The sequence below is a fragment of the Esox lucius genome, chromosome 23 (assembly GCF_011004845.1).
Source record: "Esox lucius isolate fEsoLuc1 chromosome 23, fEsoLuc1.pri, whole genome shotgun sequence".
In the NCBI taxonomy this organism is placed as follows: domain Eukaryota; kingdom Metazoa; phylum Chordata; class Actinopteri; order Esociformes; family Esocidae; genus Esox; species Esox lucius.
This window is the reverse complement of record NC_047591.1, coordinates 4,983,266-5,007,751: the sequence shown is the minus strand read 5'-3', so window position 1 is coordinate 5,007,751 and position 24,486 is coordinate 4,983,266. Positions and strand designations below refer to the sequence as shown.

Below are 24,486 nucleotides of genomic sequence, written 5' to 3'. Positions count from 1 at the left end.
TTAACCTCACCGCTTATCAAATTAAGTGTGTTTGTTGGTTTATCAGTTGGTTTATCAGTGATAAAGTGATAAATCAGTGACACACACTCCCCACCCACACACACGCACGCACACACACACACACATGCACGCACACGCACGCACGCACACACACACACACACTGCCCGCAAAAGCTTATCACTGCGTTGAGTGGTGTAGATTAAAATAACATGATTATAACCGCAGCTGATCTGACAGGATAGATAGACTGGCCGACTGACGGAGAGCGATACGGACAAGTGTGTGTGTGTGTAGCAGTAAGAGAGGGTGAGATATTTACCGTGTTCTTTCACTGTTATAACAACACCTGTTGCCTCAGTTGGCAGAGACAGACTGATAGGCAGGGATAGACTGATAAGCAGAGACAGACTGATAGGCAGAGACAGACAGATAGGCAGGGATAGACTGATAGGCAGGGACAGACAGATAGGCAGGGATAGACTGATAGGCAGGGACAGACTGATAGGCAGGGATAGACTGACAGACAGAGACAGACTGATAGGCAGAGACAGACTGATAGGCAGGGACAAACTGATAGACAGGGATAGCCTAACAGGCAGAGAGAGGCTGATTGCTAGAGATGGACTGATAGGCAGAGATATTCAGAGCACCACTGCAATTTAGACAACAGTAATCTGCTAAGTGGTTGGGGAGTATCAAGGTATTACAGCTTGTTTAGATGACTCTAATGATATGGTGCTAGATGGCGCTTTAACATTGCAGCGAGTCGGCTCATGCGCTGACAGTCGAAAAGGGAAACAGATTAGGAAATTCACTCCCTGGTCCGGGTTATTTCAGTTCACTTTAAGTCCTGTAAATCCAGGAAGTGATTTGAAATCAAATGAATCCACACAGAAAACAGTGGGTGAATATTCATTATGAACTACTCTGAATCTCCGAACTGGGGATTAACACTCACAGATGCCAGAGTTGATTGCTGCCGAGTGTATCACATTTTAAACCAAGGAAAATTCCGGAGAGGAATCTGAGACTCACACTGGCTGATTATTGAGCAACTAGGCTTGTGAACAAAGCAGGCTGTCGCTGTTTCTTTCCTACGCCTCCCACTCTTCCTCTCTATTCCTCCTCTTCCCCTCTTTCTCTCTTAGATTGTCTCTCCTTCCATCTCTCACTCTCTCTCCCTCTCCCTTTCTCACAGTCCCTTTCTCGTCCTCTCCTTCTCCCCTTTTTTCTCTTTCTCTCTTCCTCGTTCCCTCACTGTCAATATATTTCCCTCTCTCTCTCTCTTAATTCCATTTAAATTTAAAGGGCTTTATTGGAATAAGAAACAATTGTTTACATTGCCAAAGCAAGTGGGAAAAAAGAAAGAAAAAACATTTCAAATTACATTTTCTCATCCGCCTCCTTCTCTTCCCATTCTCTTTTCTCCTCCTAACCCACTCTTTTTCTTTCTCCTCCTCTCCTCTGCCACCTCCTCTCCATTCTACAAGTCGTGGCGGCAAAGCCAGCCCGACATGGTTGCTACAGTAACCATCCCGGCACGCACTAGTTGCCTCTGTGTAAAGATGTAATTATAGAGCACAGACTACTCTCGGTGTCAGCATCAAGGTCTGTGCACGCGGAAGCCAACACACACGCGCGCACGCACACACACACCTGTTCTCCCTTTCACGTTGCCCCCTCGAATACATTCTCCCAGTAAAGACTTGGTGATCTCATGACACTTTTAACTCACTGCTTTAGAACCCAAAACTGAAGCCCCTTTAAAAAGTGGCATGGCCTCTAACTTCCGAACAGAAGCTGGTCCGTTGCGGACAAAACCAGTCGCCTCGGCCGACCCGCACAGACCTTTCTAACTCACCTGTAACCCAGCAACCGGCCAAACCCACACGCTTTCTTCTTTCTACCTTTCCGTTCTTCCTCTCTGTCGTTCCGTCCTTTCCCCTGTTTTCCTGCCTTTCCTTTCATCATCCTTCAACGGATGACGCTCCAGTCCGTGGTCGTCCAGCGCTTCTACACACCTGCAGCTAGTGTTCCCTAATCCGCGCCTACGGACGGAAACGCACTCTTGGTAACACACACCCCCACACAGATACACACGCAACTGTGACAGTGACAGGCAACTGAGACCAGAAAGGTACTAGAAAGTCTGTTCTGGGAACAGTTTGCGATAAGGCAAGACCCTGGCCCATTGCAGGCCAATCTGACCAGGGAACATCAAGGTGTAAGCAGGGTCAAAATCGACTTCTTTATTAGTATAGATGAACTAGCCTGACTGCATAACTTTCTATGTTTCTGAAATGTTGATTAAAAAAGAAACAGTTAATTATAATAATTAGAACAACAGAACATGGAACTGATACTAATAACACATTTCCACACTTCCATGTTTGGGTGTGTGTGGTTAGTGTGAGGGCGTCTTCGTGAGGTCATCCGTGTGTGTGTGTGTGTGTGTGTGCCCAGATGAGCGTAGTCAGTGTTGGTGGTCAAACCAGGTCTGGGGTTCAGCCTTCGGAATGAATCGCAGATAAAAACATTTGAGTGTCTAAGGTTACAAGCGGCAAGAGTATGAAAGACATCTCTTGCACAATGTGAACGGCAAACTGCTTCAGTTCTCAAGTTGTTTTTCAGGGAAGAAAGAGAGATTCGTCCAGAGTTTTTCATTATAGGACAAACATGAAACGCGCCACAAACCTCAGACACACACAAACAAACATAAACAATAGCAGAAAAACGCTTAGGCACCGGGTACTCGCACACAGACAGACACACAGATTGACCAGGGGTAGCCAGGGAGAGGGTTAGGAAAACGTTGCCATGGTAACCCGAAACTTCCTTCCCTCCCTGTTCGTCTAAATACAGTGTCGAACTCTCTCCATCTCTCCCTCCCTCCCTATCTGACAGGGAGTGGGCGTGTGGGCAGGCAGCTGCAGTGAGAACAGAGAGAGGCGCACTATCAACTCTTATTAGATCAACTGCTCTCCTTTCAGCGCTGCTATGAGACATAAAGAGACGGACACACACACACACGTGCGGTCCCTAACAAAGCACTTTAAATAAAGCACCTGCAAGTTCAGACTGCGTGCAGAATACAACACGTACACACGCACACTTAACTCAGGTCTCCTGTGAGATCTCACCAGAGGCACTTCAAAAGCACAAAACACACTTTTCTCCTTTCTTCCGACAATGGGGGGTGGGCACAGGAGAGAGAAGCAGAGGCGTGCTTCGTCAGCACAATTTCCCCCGGCAGAAAAATGAGAATCATATCTCTGAATCTTTCATTATTTCAGCTATATAAAACTAATGTGCTGTTGTCAGGAGATAAGCAAGTGGTGAATTCAGATGAGGAGATGCTTAAGCCCAAACAGCGGACACGCTGGGACCTGTTTGTCTGTTTCAACACTCTGGTTTCCGAGGTCTTCTGCTATCATAACAGAAGCATTCTCTTCCTCGCACAGGTTTGCGGACACATAGCTACACTCGCAAACAAACACTCACTAACACGTGCTTTCACCATGACAGCCTGGACACGCTTGAAGGGGGAGGAGTTGAAGTTGGACAGAGAGGATGACCTGTGTGTGTGTGTGTGTCTGTGTGTTGGAGCTCCATCCTGCCTCAGCAGACAGGAAGCCTGGGTCTTTCCCTCTGGCCTCCACCCTCATCCTCCACTCTCAGCCTATTTATACCATTCTCCCAACCCACCAAGCTACACACACACAATACACACACACACACACACACACACAAACAAACACACAAACACACAGCGCACATTCCCACTGCTCTTGTGTCTGCACCACATCCACTTCATCCCCTCTCTCCCTCACGTATTCTCTCTCTCACCCTCCCCCTCTCCTTGACATGGAAGGTGTATTCATGTCTTATTTTCTCCCCTCAGTTCTTCACCTTTTTGGAATGCGTGTCAGTAATAGAAGTGAGAGGAATATTGGAGATAGAACGAGAGGCGGAGGGCAGATGTAGGATGAGGAGGAGACATGAGGATATTTCCCCATTCACCCTAAATGCAATTTTAGGCTTAGGGATTAGGTTTAGTGTAAAAGCTCAAATCGTGGCGAGGGTTAGAATTAGGGATAGCGTAAGGTTTTGCCAACTCTGTGCTGAGGCGACCCAGGCAGGTTCAAAAGATCAACTCATCATCAAGCTTTGATTCTTTGAAGCAAGTCCCTTCTCTTCTATTCTCTCAGCCTGTCATTCTAATAGAAGTGTAGCAACTATGGCAAGGGTACAGAAAGATTGTAGGCAATTTCTGACTGACACATGTAAAGCCATGTAGATTCTGTACTTAAGGCTAGAGGGCATAGCAACATGAACATCACTTGTCATCCATTAGAATCAGAAGAAACTTTGCAAAGGAAGACATTGAGACTTTGTCTTGTTCGGGACTCCCCTGAGTGAAGTTGACTTTAAGCCATGTAATCATTTATAAATGTATTTTGATCTTCCTCTGTTTTACTTGATATACATTATGAAACCGTTGTATTAAAGTCTGATTATTCATTGCATGAACATAAGGGTGAGACATCCAATCAAGGGTTCTGCACCAAACAGAATTACTCTGACATACCAGAACCTCTCAGACGTTTCCTTCTGGTATGGATGTCTTAAAGAACACAAGGATATTAGATTACACAATCTTACATTTTCGTCATTTAGTAGAAGCTCTGATCAGAGTTAGGGATGACTGTGCTCAAGGAAACAATGACAGATGTTTAACCAACTGCTCTAACCAGTAGACTGCCACACATTCATCAATTAAAATATATTATGTAAAAAAATATATATAAATGTGCATCTCATACACAGATTTGTCAGAATGACAAAATTGTGTGTTTGTTTTAATAAGACATGGCTATAGCTAAGAAGACAAAGGATGTTTGTTATGGGGTAAAGAGTAAAAATATTTTTAAATAGCGGTCCCCACAATAATAGTAAAACTTAAAGTGTGTGTGTGTTTGTGTGTGCATGCTGGTGGGTCAAGCTGTCCTTTGCTTTGCTCCACAATTGTCCTACTATCCTTCTCCTTAAGGCTGACTGCTGTCACATACAACACATGGCTTACAGCGGAACCTAGACCTGCTAGAGTGGTGCCACCAGAACTGGACCTATTACAGTGGTACCACCAGACCTGGACCTATTACAGTGGTACCACCAGAACTGGAACTATTATGGTAGTACTACCAGACCTGGACCTGGAAATAAACACCACCAAAATTTGGATTGTTCCACATCCCTGGGAATTAAAAGTGCACTGCAACTGTTACAATAACCCTGGTTTAATATATAAACATGTTGGAATTTCACTGATTCCGACATGTACTGGAGGTATATCAGCACTTAAAGGAGAAATGAATATGAACACATGACTCAGTGGAGGACAGAGCTAGCGTTTCAAATAGGCTAAATTCCCTGAGAGTACATTTGATAAGAGTTAGTGCATGTCCCTAACCAAAAACGTAACCCTAACCCCTTCACTAAACCTAACCATTACCCTACCTGTTGTAAACCTAAATTGAGTTACTTCAGGGTTGGTATGTAAACTTCAGGGCAGATCTGGTTCATTAATACAATTCCAAAAAGGTATACACCCAAATGAAGAAGTAAATTAACTGAAAAAACTATCTTGCAAGCCATTTTACACCATTAAAACCACACTCAAGTTGAAATACCTATTCAATTATGGCTAAAATGCATTAAGCAAACCCCTAATTGCACTTTTAGGTGTTGGATCTGCTTGCAAAACAACATTGGGACCACAAACACATCGGGATCTGTAATATTCTCCTACATGTCCAGAGAGAAACTACAAACAATGCATGCAGGGCTATTTTAGGCTGATAACCTCTTATAATTAAAATAAACAAAATAAGCAATTTAGTTTTTGAAAGATGTAACCCCCAATCATATCATTACCAAGCCCGGCAATACCAAGAATTGAGCAAAGATAAGAGTCCCTTGATACAACTGGTCCTGGTGCTGAGTAATACAAGGAAGCATCAGGACAAAAAACATCCAACCAATCAGAATTATCCAAACAAAACTACAAAACCACATCGCCCACTGGGAAACGGAAACACGTTTACAGTAAACCGTGGCAAACTACACAAAGACAAAAACCTTGACAAAGTCTAGGCTATGTGAGCACAGAGAGGTAGACACAGGAAAACCTGTCTCCCTGTAGAGGAAAGGCTATGCAATCACTGTACCACAGCAGAACCTGAGTCAGAGCTGCACTTCCTGACAAAATGTCAGAAGTATTAGACAGAAACCTCTCTGATATAGACTGCCCTATTCTTCAGGGAAGGACGCCAGGAACTGTGTATGGGCAGCACACTAGGTTCTGCTGTAGGCCATGGCACATCTTATACCATTGTTATTTTTATTATTAACTGCACATTTATATTCTGATTTTTTTACTCTACAGATTTTCCTTTATTATTTGAATCAGATTATATTGTAAATTCATACCTTGATTTCCAAAATAGGCATTTGCAATATATACATTGTAACATCATGTTAATAAAGCAAAATGAACTGAAAGAAAGAGAAGAATGAACCATAGGGAGAAATACAGAGGAATAGCGTGAGATAGAGAATATATAGAGACAAAATAAAGAGGAATCGAGGGACTGAGAGATAAAAGGAGAAATACAGGGTCCGTGGGTGGTTTGGATCTGTACCCCAACCTCCACTCAGAATCAAAGCGCTTGGAGGCTCAAGCTCATCTTTTATGTCCTCCTTCTTTCCGTTCTGCCTCTTTTACGCTATGGAGGAAAAGAAGCTGCACATTCTGCTGAGAATCTTACCCAGCAACTCCCAGGCTACTCATAAAGGTGACAGGACCAGGAACAGCTTTCACAGCAACTCCCTCTCTCTCTCTATCAACCAATCACATTACTTTCAGCTTCAGGAGAGACATACCTCGAGAACATGTGTAAATAAAACGTCCAACTCCTAAAAGAAAGATAGACGCCTTAATGAGGCAGCAAATTAACTGAAAAAAACAATCATCAAGGCCATTCTGCGCTATTAAAAACACATTCACGTTGAAATTCCTTTATAAATATGGCTAACATACTTTACCTAATACTGAATGTGTCAGTGAACCATTTGAACTAGACCACTAGGGTGGGGTCCACTTGCAAAACAAGATTGAGACCACAAATCCCAGTCTCTCTCTCTCTCTCTCTCTCTTTCTTCCATCTTTCTTTTTGTGTGCGACTACCAGAATTCTGGGAGTGAATATCAAGCCAGAGAGGATCATCTAGCCCTCTTTTTTTGCCTCTAAATTATTTTCTAATTTCCTCTGTTGGATTTGACACCTTAATAACTACCCAGTGCACCAAGTTATTCAGGGAGAGGTATCTGAAACGCAGTATGTATTTGACCTTTAACCTGCTCAGAATAGACCGACAAGCACAATGACTGAACTGTCATTTCAGAATATAATATGATATCACCATTTAACACCATTTCAACCAGTCACCTGCAGTTTAAAGTGCAATCTGTGGTTTTATTTCTGTTATAAAGCACTGACCTGGGTAGAAATTAGGTTGTTCTTAACAATGCTGAAACAGGATACGAGATAGATCATATTCATATTGAAACAGGGTTAAATAAAGGTTCTAATAAGTTTGGAGTTAAGATGCAATAATGATGGAAATGATTGCAACAGGGTTACATACGGATTAAGTTGTAATAATGTTGGATCAGAGTTAGATCATGTTAAGTTGTAACAATGTTGGACTAGGGTTAGACAGAGGTTAGTATTATTGCCGCTGAAGGGGTGTTGTCTCCGGGCTTCTATCTCACTCTCATATCCTCATTGCCTAATAGAATTAATCATTTACTAAATCAGGCTCTTCTACCCTGAGCAATCACTGCACGCTGGAAAAGAGCAGGCAAACACGAACAAGGAGGGATGTTCTATAAGAACTTCAAAGAACTGTTCTGTTCCATCACTGTGTGTGTTCTATTCTATCAATGTGTGTGTGTGTGCGTTTGGTTTTACTGTCATGGTGGTGACCAGAAAACCCCAGAAGGAAAGTAAAAACAAAGAATATATAAACTTATGGCAACACATAACTCTCCCTATTAGGTTAATTGATATTTTTAGCTTGAGGGTTAGGTTTCAGAAAAAACATACAATCAGTGTTGAGGTCAGAATTAAAGTCACAGTTAGCGTCAGATTTAGGGTTAGGTTTGGGTAAGAATTGGTATTAGGGGACATATGTAAAATGAGAGTGATGTTTTTATTCATAAGAATAGTAAAACATAAATGTGTGTGTGTGTTTGCGTGTGGGCTTTTGTATAAGAACAGCGTTTGTTTTTGTGTGTGTTCGTGTGGGTTTGCACTCAGCCCAAATTCACAGGGTGAAGCTCCCATGAATCAGCACTTCCGCAAGTCTATTCCAAATGACATTGAAGTGTGTGTGTGTGTGTGTGCATGTGTGTACCGTCATGGCTGAAAATGTTGGCACCTTTGCATCTTCTTCAAATAACTCAAAAGTTTCTCTAAAAATAAGGGGGAAATTATCAATGTATTTGGTCTCCACAATTCATCATATCACTGTCAATATTACAGAATATTTGTTTTTGATTAAAGCGACTATGTCCTATGACATACAGGTGCTGGTCATAAAATTAGAATATCATCAAAAAGTAAAATTATTTCAGTAATTCCATTCAAAAAGTGAAAATTGTATAATGTATACATTCATTCCACACAGACTGATATACACTCACCTAAAGGATTATTAGGAACACCTGTTCAATTTCTCATTAATGCAATTATCTAATCAACCAATCACATGGCAGTTGCTTCAATGCATTTAGGGGTGTGGTCCTGGTCAAGACAATCTCCTGAACTCCAAACTGAATGTCAGAATGGGAATGAAAGGTGATTTAAGCAATTTTGAGCATGGCATGGTTGTTGGTGCCAGAAGGGCCGGTCTGAGTATTTCACAATCTGCTCAGTTACGCACAACCATTTTTAGGGTTTACAAAGAATGGTGTGAAAAGGGAAAAACATCCAGTATGCAGCAGTCCTGTGGGCGAAAATGCCTTGTTGATGCTTGAGGTCAGAGGAGAATGGGCCGAATGATTCAAGCTGATAGAAGAGCAACTTTGACTGAAATAACCACTCGTTACAACCGAGGTATGCAGCAAAGCATTTGTGAAGCCACAACACACACAACCTTGAGGCGGATGGGCTACAACAGCAGAAGACCCCACCGGGTACCACTCATCTCCACTACAAATAGGAAAAAGAGGCTACAATTTGCACGAGCTCACCAAAATTGGACAGTTGAAGACTGGAAGAAAGTTGCCTGGTCTGATGAGTCTCGATTTCTGTTGAGACATTCAGATGGTAGAGTCAGAATTTGGCGTAAACAGAATGAGAACATGGATCCATCATGCCTTGTTACCACTGTGCAGGCTGGTGGTGGTGGTATAATGGTGTGTGGGATGTTTTCTTGGCACACTTTAGGCCCCTTAGTGCCAATTGGGCATCGTTTAAATGCCATGGCCTACCTGAGCTTTGTTTCTGACCATGTCCATCCCTTTATGACCACCATGTACCCATCCTCTGATGGTTACTTCCAGCAGGATAATGCACCATGTCACAAAGCTCGAATAATTTCAAATTGGTATCTTGAACATGACAATGAGTTCACTGTACTGAAATGCCCCCCACAGTCACCAGATCCCAACCCAATAGAGCATCTTTGGGATGTGGTGGAACGGGAGCTTCGTGCCCTGGATGTGCATCCCACAAATCTCCATCAACTGCAAGATGCTATCCTATCAATATGGGCCAACATTTCTAAAGAATGCTTTCAGCACCTTGTTGAATCAATGCCACGTAGAATTAAGGCAGTTCTGAAGGCGAAAGGGGGTCAAACACAGTATTAGTATGGTGTTCCTAATAATCCTTTAGGTGAGTGTATTTCAAGTGTTTATTTCTTTTAATTTTGATGATTATAACTGACAACTAATGAAAACCCCAAATTCAGCATCTCAGCAAATTTGAATATTGTGAATAGGTTCAATATTGAAGACACCTGTTGCCACACTCTAATCAGCTAATTAACTCAAAACATCTGCAAAGGCCTTTAAATGGTCTCTCAGTCTATTTCTGTAGGCTACACAATCACGGGGAAGACTGCTGACTTGACAGCTGTCCAAAAGACGACCATTGACACCTTGCATAAGGAGGGCAAGACACAAAAGGTAATTGCTAAACAGGCTGGCTATTCACAGAGCTCTGTGTCCAAGCACATTAATAGAGAGGCAAAGGGAAGGAAAAGATGTGGTAGAAAGAAGTGTACAAGCAATAGGGATAACCGCATCCTGGAGAGGATTGTGAAACAAAACCCATTCAAAAATGTGGGGGAGATTCACAAAGAGTGGACTGCAGCTGGAGTCAGTGCTTCAAGAACCACCACGCACAGACGTATGCAAGACATGGGTTTCAGTTGTCACATTGCTTGTGTCAAGCCACCCTTGAACAAGACACAGTGTCAGAAGCGTCTCCCCTGGGCTAAAGACAAAAAGGACTGGACTGCTGCTGAGTGGTCCAAATTTATGTTCTCTGATGAAAGTACATTTTGCATTTCCTTTGGAAATCAAGGTCCCAGAGTCTGGAGGAAGATAGGAGAGGCACAGAATCCACGTTCCATGAAGTCCAGTGCAAAGTTTCCACAGTCAGTGATGGTTTGGGGTGCCATGTCATCTGCTGGTGTTGGTCCTCTGTGTTTTCTGAGGTCCAAGGTCAACACAGCCGTCTACCAGGAAGTTTTAGAGCACTTCTTGCTTCCTGCTGCTGACCAACTTTATGGAGATGCACATTTCATTTTCCAACAGGATTGGCACCTGCACACAGTGCCAAAGCTACCAGTATCTGGTTTAAGGACCATGGTATCCCTGTTCTTAATTGGCCAGCAAACTCGCCTGACCTTGACCCTATAGAAATTCTATGGGGTATTGTGAAGAGGAAGATGCGATACGCCAGACCCAACAATGCAGAAGAGCTGAAGGCCACTTTCAGAGCAACCTGGGCTCTCATAACACCCGAGCAGTGCCACAGACTGATCGACTCCATGCCACGCCGCATTGCTGCAGTAATTCGGGCAAAAGGAGCCCCAACTAAGTATTCAGTGCTGTACATGCTCATACTTTTCATGTTCATACTTTTCAGTTGGTCAAAATTTCTAAAAATCATTTTTTTGTATTGGTCTTAAGTAATATTCTAATTTTCTGAGATACTGAATTTGGGATTTTCAGTTGTCAGTTATAATCATCACAATTAAAAGAAATCAACACTCGAAATATATCAGTCTGTGTGGAAGTTTCCCTTTTTGAATGGAATTACTGAAATTAATCAACTTTTTGATGATATTCTAATTTTATGACCAGCCCCTGTATTATATGAAAATGGCATGGAGAAATTTTATCTTACAGGCATGGAAAAGCTTCTTGCACCTCAGTTCCACCCACTGTTCTACTGAGAACTGCTCCAGTTCTGCCAGATTTAAAGGGTTGAAGACTGCTGTTTCCAGATTTCTCTGCAGGTTTTCAATGAGACTTAAATCTGACCCATTCCTGGAAGCTCTTTGAATAGTGTTTTGGAGTACTGTCCTGCTGGAAGACCTATCAACAAGCTTTCTGACATTGGGTTTGACAGTGTTCTCCAAAATCCCTTGGTATTTTCCTGATATCATGATGCCATGCAAATGTTCAAGGCAGCAAATAAACCCCAAAAGATCACTGAAACCCCTCCATGTTTGACCTTGGGGAAGCTGTTATTTTCTTTGAAGGCATTATTTTGTTTTCCTGAACATGTAGCACATGGAGATGGTGTGATTACACAAAAAAATCTCATCTGTCCACATGAGATTGTTCCAGAAGAGTTGTGGCATGTTCAGGTGTTTTGAGAAATTGCATTGCTTACATCGCTTTATTGGCAGAGAATCTCCTTCCATACAACTCCCTTTCCCTGATTCTCATACCATACAAACCCCTTTCCCTGAGTCAAGGTGATTTCTCCACCATACTCCACTTTCTCTACCAACCTTTTTCTGCACACTTCCATCAAGTTTACTCTTCAAATTTGTCATCAAGGCATGTTAGCTACAGTGGCAAGGGCCTTAAAGTTCTTGATAACATTAAACACAGTGTAAAGATGAACATCCAGGTCTCTGGGGATGGACTAGCAGCCTTGAGATTGTCCATGCTTGGCTACAACCTTGTTTCCAACCTCCTCAGAAACTTCTCTGGGTTTCTTCCTTTTCTCCATGCTTGTTGTGGCTCACACCCTGACACAAAACAGGAGAATGAGTCTTTTTTTTAGAGCCTTTTCTCTATTCAAACCAGTTTTACTTCCACTCAAAAGCAATGAATAGTCACCTACGTGAAAATGTCATTATTTGTGACTACTTCTTGAATGTGACAATACTATTTTCTGGGGAATTTTAGGATTTCTTTGTTGAAATATTTTGTAAATGATTCATATTTTCTGGCTTTGTTGCACTGCCTACCAAAGAAATACATAAGTGGATATGAATTTCTGTGTGTGTATGTGTGTCAGGTGGGATTACAGAACACTGCTCATCCTTCAGTACTAAGAGAGATGACTCTCCATTCAGAGCTATTACCATGCACACACACAAGATCTGCTCATACAAAAACCATGATACATTAGCACTTTACGCACTAAATAAAGACCAGCATTAATCCATGAAACATGAATGTGCAGTGTATGACTGACTGCGTATGTGTGTATTCAGCAGGGCCACCTGGGCCTGGCATCAGTAGACCATTAATAACCAATCAGTGAGGATGGAAGAGGTACATGCCAAGTCTTCTGCTCTCTCTCCTCTGCTACTCTCTTCTGCTCTCTGTCTCTCTTTCTGTCACCATCTCTCTCTCGCTCTCTGTCTCTCCTTCTGCCCTCTCTCTCTCTCTGTCTCTCTTTCTGCCCTCTCTCTCAGCCCTCTCCAGAAAGACCTGTCTCAGTGACTGAGTCACTCTCAGCTCAGGGTGGTGGTGTCTAAGGGTGTCCTAACAATCCACCCCAGCCAGGTGGACAAAACAGTAGAAAGAGAGAGAGGGAGGAGAAGGAGGGAGGGAGGAAATAAGAGGGAGGAGAGAAAGGGGGGGATTTACACGCTGCCCCAACCAGCATGTCACAACAAAAAAAAGGGGGATCTTTTTGTTGTTTAGGAAAAGGGTTTTGACAGAAAGCCAGAAGCTATAACAGACAGGCACACAACAGGCCTGGTCGTGTCCAGCCACCGACACTGGGGCCTAGTGAATCCTGCTGAAGCATGGGTTTGGAGTTGGGTGCAGAGCCCAGCCGGGTAGCCTTTCCCCCAGCCTGGTCTGCAGGCCTGAGCTGTTCGGTCGGGTGGTGAGAGTGGGTGGGGGGCAGGAGGACCCAAACATCAGGAAAAGCCTCTTACAGCCAGACAGACGCCTAATGAGGAAAGACCGACTCCATCCAATCCCCTTAATGCTTCCTCACACTGCATTATGGGAGAAAAACACCAGCCGCCAGCCCCAACTCCGGCCCTGTACTACCCTGGAAGAGGCCAGGAGATAGAGAGATGCCTTTTAAAAGAGTAATCTCTAGCCCTAAAAAAAAAAACTAATTCCTCATATAGCCACACAGATTAACTCGGATGGTTACCTTTGCACGTATCAACAGATAATGTGTGCGCACCCAGGGGTATATTTGATGGCAGCAGGGTTTAAGGGCAGACACGGGCGCATTTGAGGTAAGGGAGAGCAGGAGGGAGTGCCACGCTGATAATATCACGGTGTGCACCCTCGCGCATGTCTGCGCTAACCTGTGTCTGCGCGTCTGCGTACACATTCCTGGGTCAACACCAGAGAACCGTGCATGGCACAAACACCCGCCGCTCCAATGCCTCCGACGCAATCACAGGTCGCCTAGACCTCCAGAACATGCTACCTCTTGCCTGATTTGGAAACACACAAATCCCGAAATGAAGGGATGGAAAGAAAGAGAAAAAAAAGACAAAGAAAGAAAGAGAGAGAGAAGCAGGGAGGGGGAGAAGGGGAGATCACTGAAACAGCCCTGACAGGAACAGACAGTCATAAGCCCTCTCCCCCCCTCCACTAGCCAGTTAATGTGCTCTGTGTTATAATTATGTATTCATCTGTATAATGCCATGGCGTCAGCAACACGACACGCAGTGTCTGGTGAGCATTAATAAGTTAAAGAGGAAACAGAGGGGAATGGACTTCCTCCCTGCTGCATAGCCCCAAGCTCACAGCCGAGAGAGAGAGAGTGGAGCGGGATGGGGAGAGGAGCGGGATGGGGAGAGGAGCGGGATGGGGAGAGAGAGAGAGGGAGGGAGACAGAGATCGAGATATGTTTTATTGGTCAGAGTCCGCGTTGAATAATGACAGCTTTCTGTCTTGTACTTCCTTTGAACATTCTCCACTACACTCTGGCTCTTCCCAAGGATATCCATTCACTACTAGCAGACAGTTCACTTCATAGAGACTGCAAAGTAAGACGTTTGTACAGGTCATCGGGACATTGATTCATGACTGGATGGCCCAGACCTGAAGAAAATCTACAACACACACTCTATACTCAGAGCCAGAGGTTGATGCTTACTTGAGGGTTATAGTGTTGAAAAATTCTAAAGGTGCATTCCGGTCCTTCATTTTCAGCTGAAAAGTCCCACCCTGTAAGATGTTAGTTAAGAAGACAAACCAATTTTAGCCTAGCGATTCCCCTCGACAGACGACCTGCTACATTGCTGAACCTCATTTTGATCGGTATTGTGATTGGTGGTGACATGCCCCAAACAGGGTGAGGTCACTTTAAGACAAGATAAGATCTCTCCTTTAGAGAAAGAAGAATTGCTTAGCAATTTCAATGAGCTGATCATGTGACTAGAATATACCTTTACCATTGCTATTTTTCAACCCTATTCTAAACCATAGCCCTAACCACAAACACACAATAATCTCAGGTAATTATAGACGTTTGTCCATTGCCATTCAAACAGCCACCAGACACCATGATCATGTTGTAATAGGATTAGGGTTAGTAGATTGATCTCTGGGATCCCTCCACAGTTTGACTGGAACAGAAAGGCACATGAACAAATGTACATTTGGGACACTGATTGACTGTTCAAAAATGCATGAGTCTCTTTCTAAGACAAAGGCCCAGGGAGAGCACGCTATTCTCAATGTGATACCTGGCCAAGCCCTTTATAGGTTACATTTTTAGGTTGGAGTAATGGGTGCCTTTATATGTAGTCGACCTGGTTTATTTTTGGCGAAATTATTTATTTATGATGTCCTTTTTGTTTAATTGTGGATACCATTTTGATGATAGTGTCCAGAACCAAGGAAATTATAGGTTGTTTCGCAAACCAATATTAGCTGTTTCCAAAGACTTTCAGCCATTGATATTTATTAACTGTGCAGACTTTAGATAGTAAATTCAACGAAGAGACATAACTGGTATCCACAATTCCATCTCATTCTTTACAAGTAGATACTAATCCTTACTGAAAAAATCTAATACTCTCCCTTTAATACCAATAAATGGTAACTGGGCCAAATAGACATGGGCAGGATTTGGTACGGAACAATTTTGCTGTCAAGCTCTATCTGCTCTGGTCAGTTCAATGCTTGTCCCTTCCTCCAGTTACTGCAGGCAGGTGTCCAGTTGCCTGACTAATCAAACTGAATTCTTCCACTGCTCTATCGTTCACTAGACACTGCAGTCTGATAATCTGTCCACTGAGATTGTTTGTTGTGACGTCAAAATGGCAGGTGTTAATCATCAGTGATTTAATGGTCTCTAACCCACGTGTGTTTGGCCTTTGGCCCAGGCCATCGGTTTCCTGGACCAGTCGGATGGTCAAGAACCCTTTTTGTCCTTCTAGAAATAGTCTGGGACATTCATAGACCAAGACTTAAAGTAAAGTAAGTTGCGGGGAATAGTGTTTGGCCAGTGTTTGGGTAGCCAGGCAAGATCTACACGGAAAGATTATTATTCAGATCTAAGGAGATTTCATTCCATCTTCCTCTATTTCCCTCTGGGTTTTTCATCTGCTTGTCATTCTCTTCTGTTGGTGTCCTGGTTGGAGACACAGTCTCTAATTGGGAGATAAAGTAAAAATGTGGTATCCCACATGAGAGGGAAAGGCTTTGAACACTCTCCTCTGGGTGGGAAAGCTACTCCACGTACACTAATGTAGACACAGACACACAAACATGCACAGGCAACCTTACATTCACTTCCTGCATTACACACTAATTGCATTTTTGGAGTTTCTTTTGTGGGTAAATTAGGATCAGATTTGGCGAGACTCTGTTGAAAAATACAGAAGAGTCCACGAAAGGGTTAACTGTTCAGTGTTTCCTCCGAAGCAATATGACACAATTGTCTATTCACTCACACACACAGATGCAGACAAAAACACTGCGCTGGATATCTGAGGACTGTTTATTTGTGTGCAGCAGACAGAGACATCTGAGAATAGATGAAAGGACAGAGAGCTTTCAGGGAACAGTCCTACAACAAGAACTCACAAAATGACCTATCACAAATACAGTAAGAAAGAGATGTTTCAATGACGGGGCAGTCGTATTTGGCTAAAACTACACAGCTGACATAAAAATAAATACAAATACCAATTAGTACAACATACTATATGATAGATGAAATGACTAATGATCGAAATAACTGAATATAAACACTCCAAATGTTACAAGCACGTGAGAGTGTCTAAGGTTTTTTGGCTGCTGCCATGTTTTCTTATCTGTGAAGACTAATGATAGAAGTGACAATATAGGTGTCAAGACGGATCACTCTGAGGGACTACAAGTCATTTACATTTTCACGTCTTCCAGACAGATTTGTTCATCATCTTGTGTTTTACAGGTCTCACAGACGTAACAACTCCCAGGCTGCATTGGAATGTAAATAAATAGCCATTCACTGAAAGAGCGGAAAAATAATATACATATTAATAACATAATAGTACAACCCTTCAAAAAAAAAATTTTACACTACATTGTTCAGGTGGCCATTACTAAGTATGCAATAATCTCAACTATCATTACCATTAAGAAAACATCTGAATCTTTTATGAATATCTTATCACCGCACAAACCATAGACAGATAGCTCTATTTTTGTATTGATATGCATAAAGTGACATGTGTGCCTTGCCATTCTTTTCGTAAGAAAATCATGTCACCCTTGACCGTTACTCCTATCCATTCACTGTCAATTTGCCTGGCTAGGGAGTTCACTATAAATGGCAACGTCTTTTAGCAACACAATTAGCATGCAGAGCGACATTTCTTGGTAACCATGTGTAAAACGTAGAGTGGCGTCATCATCAAATCCTGGATCACATGCATTAAGAACTAACAGGTGATACTTTACCATTTATCCTCCTCCATCCAGAATTAAACAAGTTTAGGTTTTCATTCCACCAAATTAAGTGATAACGGCTTGGTGGGTTAAGGAACATTGCTTTAAGCCACTGCCCACAGAAGTACAATTTTTTTTAGCAATGTTTATTTGTATTTTATCCTAATTAGGACTCAGTGGGCACACAACCAAGAATGCATACAGGTGTGCTTATAGGTTTGCATACCCTGGCAGAGATGATGGCATTGATTTAGAAAATATAACTACCCTTGCAGAAATGATGGCATTAATTTAGAATATTTGACTGAACATTTTATTTAAGGATAGTGATCATATAAAGCCATTTATTATCACATAGTTGTTTGGCCCCTTTTGAAATCATAACAGAAATCACCCAAATGGCCCAGTGCAAAAGTTCACATACCCTTGAATGTTTGGCCTTGTTACAGACACACAAAGTGACACACACAGGTGAAAATGGCAATTAAAGGTAAATTTCCCAAACCTGTGGCTTTTTAATTAGCAATTAGTATCTGTGTATAAGAAGTAAATTGGTTTGTTAGCTCTCACGTGGATACACTGAGCAGGCTAGATACTGAGCCATGGGGAGCAGAAAATAACTGTCAAAAGACCTGCGTAAGAAGGTAACAGAACTTTATAAAGTTGGAAAAGAATATAAAAAGATATATTTGCAAATGCCAGTCAGTACTGTTCAATCACTCTTTAAGAAGTGGAAAATTCAGGGATCTCTTGATAACAAACCAAGGACAGGTAAAAAGATTTCAGTCAAAACTGACAGAAGAATTGTTTGGGATACAATGAAAAACCCACAGGTATCCTCAGGAGAAATACAGACTGCTCTGGATAAAGGCTGTGTGGTTGTTTCAAGGAGCACAATATGACTATACTTGAAAAAAATTAGCTGCATGGTTGAGTTGCCAGAAAGAAGCCTTTACTGCACCAATGCTACAAAAAAGCTTGTTTACAATGTCTGACAACACCTTGACACGTCTCACAGCTTCTGGCACACTGTAATTTGGAGTGATGAGACCAAAATAGAGCTTTATGGTTACAACCATAAGTGCTATGTTTGGAGAGGGGTCAACAAGGCTTATAGTGAACAGAATACCATCCCCACTGTGAAGCATGGTGGTGGCTCAGAAAAAGGTGAAGGTTCTGGAGTGCCCATCACAGTCTCCTGACCTTAATATCATCGAGCCACTCTGGGGAGATCTCAAACGTGCAGTTCATGCAAGGCAACCACTGACTTTGCATGGCCTGGAGGCATTTTGCCAAGACAAATGGGCAGCTATACCACCTGCAAGGATTCGGAGCCTCATAGACAACTATTACAAAAGACTGCACGCTGTCATTGAACTAAGGGTATGCAGGCTTTTAAACAGGGGTCAGTTGATTTTTTTCTTTGTTGCCATGTTTTGTTTTATGATTGTGCCATTCTGTTATAACCTACAGTTGAATATGAATCCCATAAGAAATAAAAGATGTGTTTTGCCTGCTGACTCGTGTTTTCTTTATAAATGGTATATATATTACCAATTCTCCAAGGGGATGCAAACTTTTGAGCACAAGTGTACATCATAAAATATCAATGACAAAACATGAGTTGTCTCTTGCCCTTCCACAGAGCTGCACAACCCCTCCACCCACCTCCAGACCCAACATCCCCCTTTCACAGGTCCTGTCCCTCTCTCCCACACTAAAACTGCAACCAACCCCACCCCCAAAACACCAACACTCCCCAGATGACTGCATCCGGCCCCGCCTCCTCCGGCCACCACCACCGCTGATGATCGGCAAAGACAAGATTAGATTAGGAAATAAAATAAAAAAATTATAGTAAAAACATCAATAGTGAAGAAAGACAGGGGAAGGCAGACAACAGTAAGGACACAAGACAGGACACAGATTAGACTATAAGGGAGGGGTCCCTAAAGGTCAGACTATGACCCGGGACTCAAGCTCCTCCAAGAAGTCTATGAACGGTTGCCAGGCTGAATACAATTTGACAAACGATCCTCTAACAGAATATCGAATTTCCTCTAATTTGAGAGACTGCATAACCTCCTAACCCTTTCCGTAAAATACGGGAAGAGAGCATCCTTCGATTTAAAAAGGATTAGCATTCTGGCAAGTAGCGTGGTATAGCCCAGGCAGTTTGCTTGGATGGTGGTCAAATAGTGGTCCGATGGTGGTCACCTGGGACGATCCCGAGGATGGCACTCGAGGCGGAAGGTTCAAGCAGGTGCTGGGAAGTCCTAGACACAGCCTCAGAAGTCGAGTGCCAGAATAAGTTTACTTTCAGACCGGACCAAAACGTTGGACAACTGGATTTGTTGTGAATTCAGATTGTAGGCGGCACACAGGATGGTAAGTACAGTCACCTCGGTGCTAGAGGCGGATTCCAGGGCGAGCCGCGAGGGGGCACCAGCACCACTGCCATTAAGAAAGACAGGGCTCGAGTTTTACTGGACCTGTAGAAATGCCGGATGTTGGGCAGAGGTATTCGTACCAGTTCACAAGGTTTCTGAGGAATGGTCTTGCGTATCCGCGCTGGTAACTTGTCCCAGATAAAGGAAGAAATAAAGCGGATAGCTTTTTTTGTGTAAACACTAAAACACTAAGGGCCAGTTTCACAGACACGGATTAAGCCTGTCAAGGACTACAAATTCTAGTTCAATAGAAAACTCCACTGAGCTTCTTTTTTTTTTTTGTCCTAGACTAGGCATAATCTGTGTCTGTGAAACCGGTCCTACAACAGTCCAGATATGGATTTTAGAAAGACATTCATGCTTGCTAGTGAGAGGGGAAGGGATTACTGGTAAGACAGTTCTAGTTTAGTACAACATAAACTACAGTTTATAGTAAATTAACATCTACACATATATTGTGTTTCTGAATGCGATTTCTCTGTATCATTTCAAAACTGATTAACTCATAAGCCTATTCACATCGTAAAGTAATTATAGTCATTGAAAAAATTTATTATACTTCAAAGAAAATAACATTTAGTAACCACATCTCATTTTCACCTAGCTAGAAAACACAACCCCCATTAACCAACATCCCAAATTATTGGCAATCTTACTATTTTGTTTAAATACATTATAATTTAATTTAATTTGTATTTCAAATCATAGATCATAGTCTTCGCTGAACTGTCTACTAGAAAGTTATAGCTAGCTTTCTTGCCTTCCAGTAAAGAAAAAAAAAAGACTGATCACTTTGATATTACATGACATCTGGTCTGTCGCGCAAGTCTTATTTCACAAATTACAACTTGTCTAAGACAATTTCCATACATAACATTTTAAAATCCAAAAAGTATGTTTTAACCTCCATACAGTTCTGTAAAAAATGGTGGTGGGCTAGCTGAAAGGGAATATTGAATAGCAAAATGTACCAATGCAATCGAGTGCATTTACAATAGAACTTGGGAGCTTTTACTACTACGACCACTAGAAACAGCCGATGTTGGGGGGTGGCCTATAGTAGGGAGACGTTAGCTACTAGTTACACAAGAGAGGGTGCTTCAGATGAGTGAGTTACGTTCAAAGCATCAAACTCAACCAAACATGCTGCCAAATGAACACGATTCTATATGATTTCTATACAATTTCTAAGACGTTTAAGATGCGATGGAACAGTTGACAAAAAAAAGAAATCACAGAAAAGATAATGATTATTTATATTACATATAATTTATAATATTTATATATTATAATATATTAAATTATATTGATTACTAAAACCCTCTAATTTAAATCTGGCGACGTCCCTGGTGAGCAGTGGGCTGAAATGGCTCTTGAAGAGATGTTTTATGTCAGGCATTACAGTGTCTCGGAGATCAGGTCTATGACCTGTCATTCAATATAGTCACAAAAGAGGTAAATGGAAACACTCAGGGTTATATTTAGCAATTAAAAGGTCATCTTTAGGCTGCGACTGAACATGGACAGTTTGAGTCCATCTTTTACAAGCCTACTTAAGTTTTAACAGTTGCCCCCGGCCTGATTTCCAAGGAATACATTTTGGGGACCAAGACAAACGTCTAATTTCAAGCAGGAATTTCCCAACACTTGTGCTGTGTGCACTCAATGTGGGGTTACACACCTTACACTCCCAATTCACTCTCACTTTTTACCTGTTTCTTTCTCATTGTCCTTCCGTTTCACACCAAACCTCAGACACACAAAACACACAGCTGAGCCTTTCATGTTGAACAGTATCCTTGTCAGGTTCCTTTGAATCACACAGATCACGGTGAGCTCAGACTTCAAACAGACACAAGGTAATGAATACGATCGGAGACGGAGCGCAGGTTTCAAGCTCAGGGCAAAGCAGGAGTTTATTCTGTAACGTACCACAGGAGGAGGCCGGTAACTTGGTCAAGGACCAGGCAGAAGGTCATACACAGGGAATCCAAAAAGTACAGCAGGGTAGAGGCGTCGTTAAAAAACAGGCTGAATATCAAAACGAGTTAAATGCAACAGTGCAGGTAAGGAATCAGAGTCTAAGGTAAACAGGCAGGTAAACTAAGGTTTGAATATATAAAGTACTTATATAGTCATGTCAGAACAAACAATACTTCACAAAGAAAATAAGAACAAGGACCAAACTAAATAGGCAAGAGATGATGAGAACAGGTGGTGCAGAAAACAGGTGAACCAAATGAGGAGGTGTGGTTAAACAAAAGAACACAGCATAGATATACAAAACCAGATGTAGACATAGAACTTAGAATCAGTAGCCAAAAAACAGAAATAACAGGCACTGAACAGACTAAAGAAACATCGTAACCAAAAACACAGGACCTTACATGAACCCCCCCCATGATTCATTAATTCATTATGACAATTACTTGTCAATATCAGAGTCCAGAGAGACAGACAACTATACAGACTAAAGATTCAACAATGTTTTTCATTACATTTCTCTCCACACAAAAAGGTAATCAAATCATTAGGCATTATTGATTTGACCTCCAAAGAAGACAGTTATCCCATACAAGACGAATGTAGACAGACACTGGCACTCAAAATAATACACACACTATGTATATATAACAAACAAACACACACCACCTCAAACTTAGGAGCTATAGCTTCCCATGGTCTTCAGCCAAATTCACAAGCCCAGCAGCTGCCTGTCTCAACAGGCATCTGAGTTGGCATCCGGGAGAATAACCATGCCCCACACACCCGGCGGGAGAGTACAAACAGCACGCTTTATACACACGCACGCACATAATCACACGCACACAAACGTACACACACCGCAAATCAATAGAACTAACACTCGTTACCCTCCCCCTTCCACACCACAACACACAGAAACACGTTAATATTACACGACGCAGAAAAAAGAACTATGCGCATTCGCACACACGCTCTGAGTACTGGTTACAATGCCTGTGTGGCGAAGCTTTCCGAAGATAAATGCGCTGTGGCTCAGTAGCAGAGAAATATTGATAGTAAACCATATGAAAAATGCAATACAATACATTATTTCAGAGGACCTTGCGCAGGAAATGCTCTCGGTCTCCTCTATTTGTATGCCCCGTATTGTTTCGTCAAGAGCCCAGGTGAATGTAAATGAGCAATTAAATGAACCAAAACCCTCTAAACCTGTCTTCCTCCATGATTTCTAAAACTACATTTTAATCCCTGGATCATTTCCCCCTCATTTTCTGTAGCCCTGGAGGCGTTCGTTGACTTACCTATACGAAGTCTGTTTCCTAAAAGCCAGACCCTTTAATTTCTCCTCCAACGTCTCCATCTCGGCGAGGCTACTGAATGTATCACTGGCACCAATGGTCTCTTCTTCACCGCAGCCCGACTCACTGTCTCCCCCAGATGCTTCCATCGCCGTCGGCCGGCCACTGAGGGTCCCGGGGCTGCGCTCCGCTTGGGACTGGCAGAGCTTGGCCAGGGGGTCCATGCTCATGCTACGGCCGGCACTGGACCCCCTCTCCCCGGCTTCTCCGGGAGACAGTGACGGTCTACGGTGGATATCGCTGGATGACAGTGTCCGTCCTTTATGTTCGCGTTTGTTGGAAGGGCCCAAAGCGGCGGGGGCTGTCTTCGCAGAACAGTCTCAAGCACGCGCTGGCAACGGCGACCGGCAAGAACAAGGTGATCGACTGGAAATGTCAGTACAAGCTGCGACTGCAACAACAAACGTCAGCACCAGCGCGAGAGCGGAGCAGCAGGCAGCATCCATCTCCGGCCCCGACAAGGGCATTGTGGGATACTCCTGCTCCTCCTTTCTGTTGCAGCATCATCACTGGTGAAAGTAGGACACAGGGTGACACGCGGGCGCAAACACGCACGCACACACAAACACTCGCCTAGAATATGGAAACCAAATGATGTTTATGAGCACGAATAAACACTAACACAAGAGGCAATGTGCCCTAATTCGTGTACTTAGAATGCCCTTCCTAAAACAGGGATCTAATGTACAGTATCTACAACTCTATTATTAAACGTCCTTAATCTTATTTGCATCATTACATCCCTATATGGAAATAAATAACGAAATCCCCAATATATTGAAGAATGGAAAGCATATTTTATCTATTAGACCTGCTTCTTGGCACAGTGCGTCAGTGAACCTTTCTGGTTTTCTTTTTTTGTATTCAACCATGACCATTTCTAAACAAAAAAAACATTTCTAAAACATGTTTTCCTTAATACTATTTGCTTAATGTAATTTCAGGTAAAACGAAAAAACGATTATGCAAGGTACACGCAGACTTTTAGGCAGAGGGACAAACACGGTACACAAGGCAGGAGTTGTCCAGTTGAAGAGACAAGATCTAGAATCAGACCTGTGATTTGTTTAAACATTTCAGTGTTGGTTAAAACGTTTGAATAAGTTGATTTGAATGGCTGGTGGGGTGGGGCTTATTTAATTGATGGACATTCGCAGTGTTTATATGCTTGCAGTCTGGAACACAGGTTACATCGCGGTAATGACAGTTCGAAGCAGGATAATCTTACACCGCA

At 42.5% G+C, this 24,486-nt stretch overlaps 1 protein-coding gene across 3 annotated transcripts in view; it reads right to left on the bottom strand.

The window, feature by feature from the left end:
* dgki (diacylglycerol kinase, iota) overlaps positions 1-24,465 on the bottom strand; it is a 58,023-nt gene extending 33,558 nt beyond the window's left edge. For all 3 annotated transcript variants that reach the window (XM_010896495.5, XM_010896497.5, XM_010896496.5), the window contains exon 1: positions 23,196-24,465. In XM_010896495.5, the coding sequence (XP_010894797.1) occupies positions 23,196-23,422 (227 nt within the window). In that variant the 5' untranslated portion in view covers positions 23,423-24,465. The remainder of the gene's footprint in view (positions 1-23,195) is intronic.
* Between the last annotated feature and the right edge of the window lie 21 nt (positions 24,466-24,486).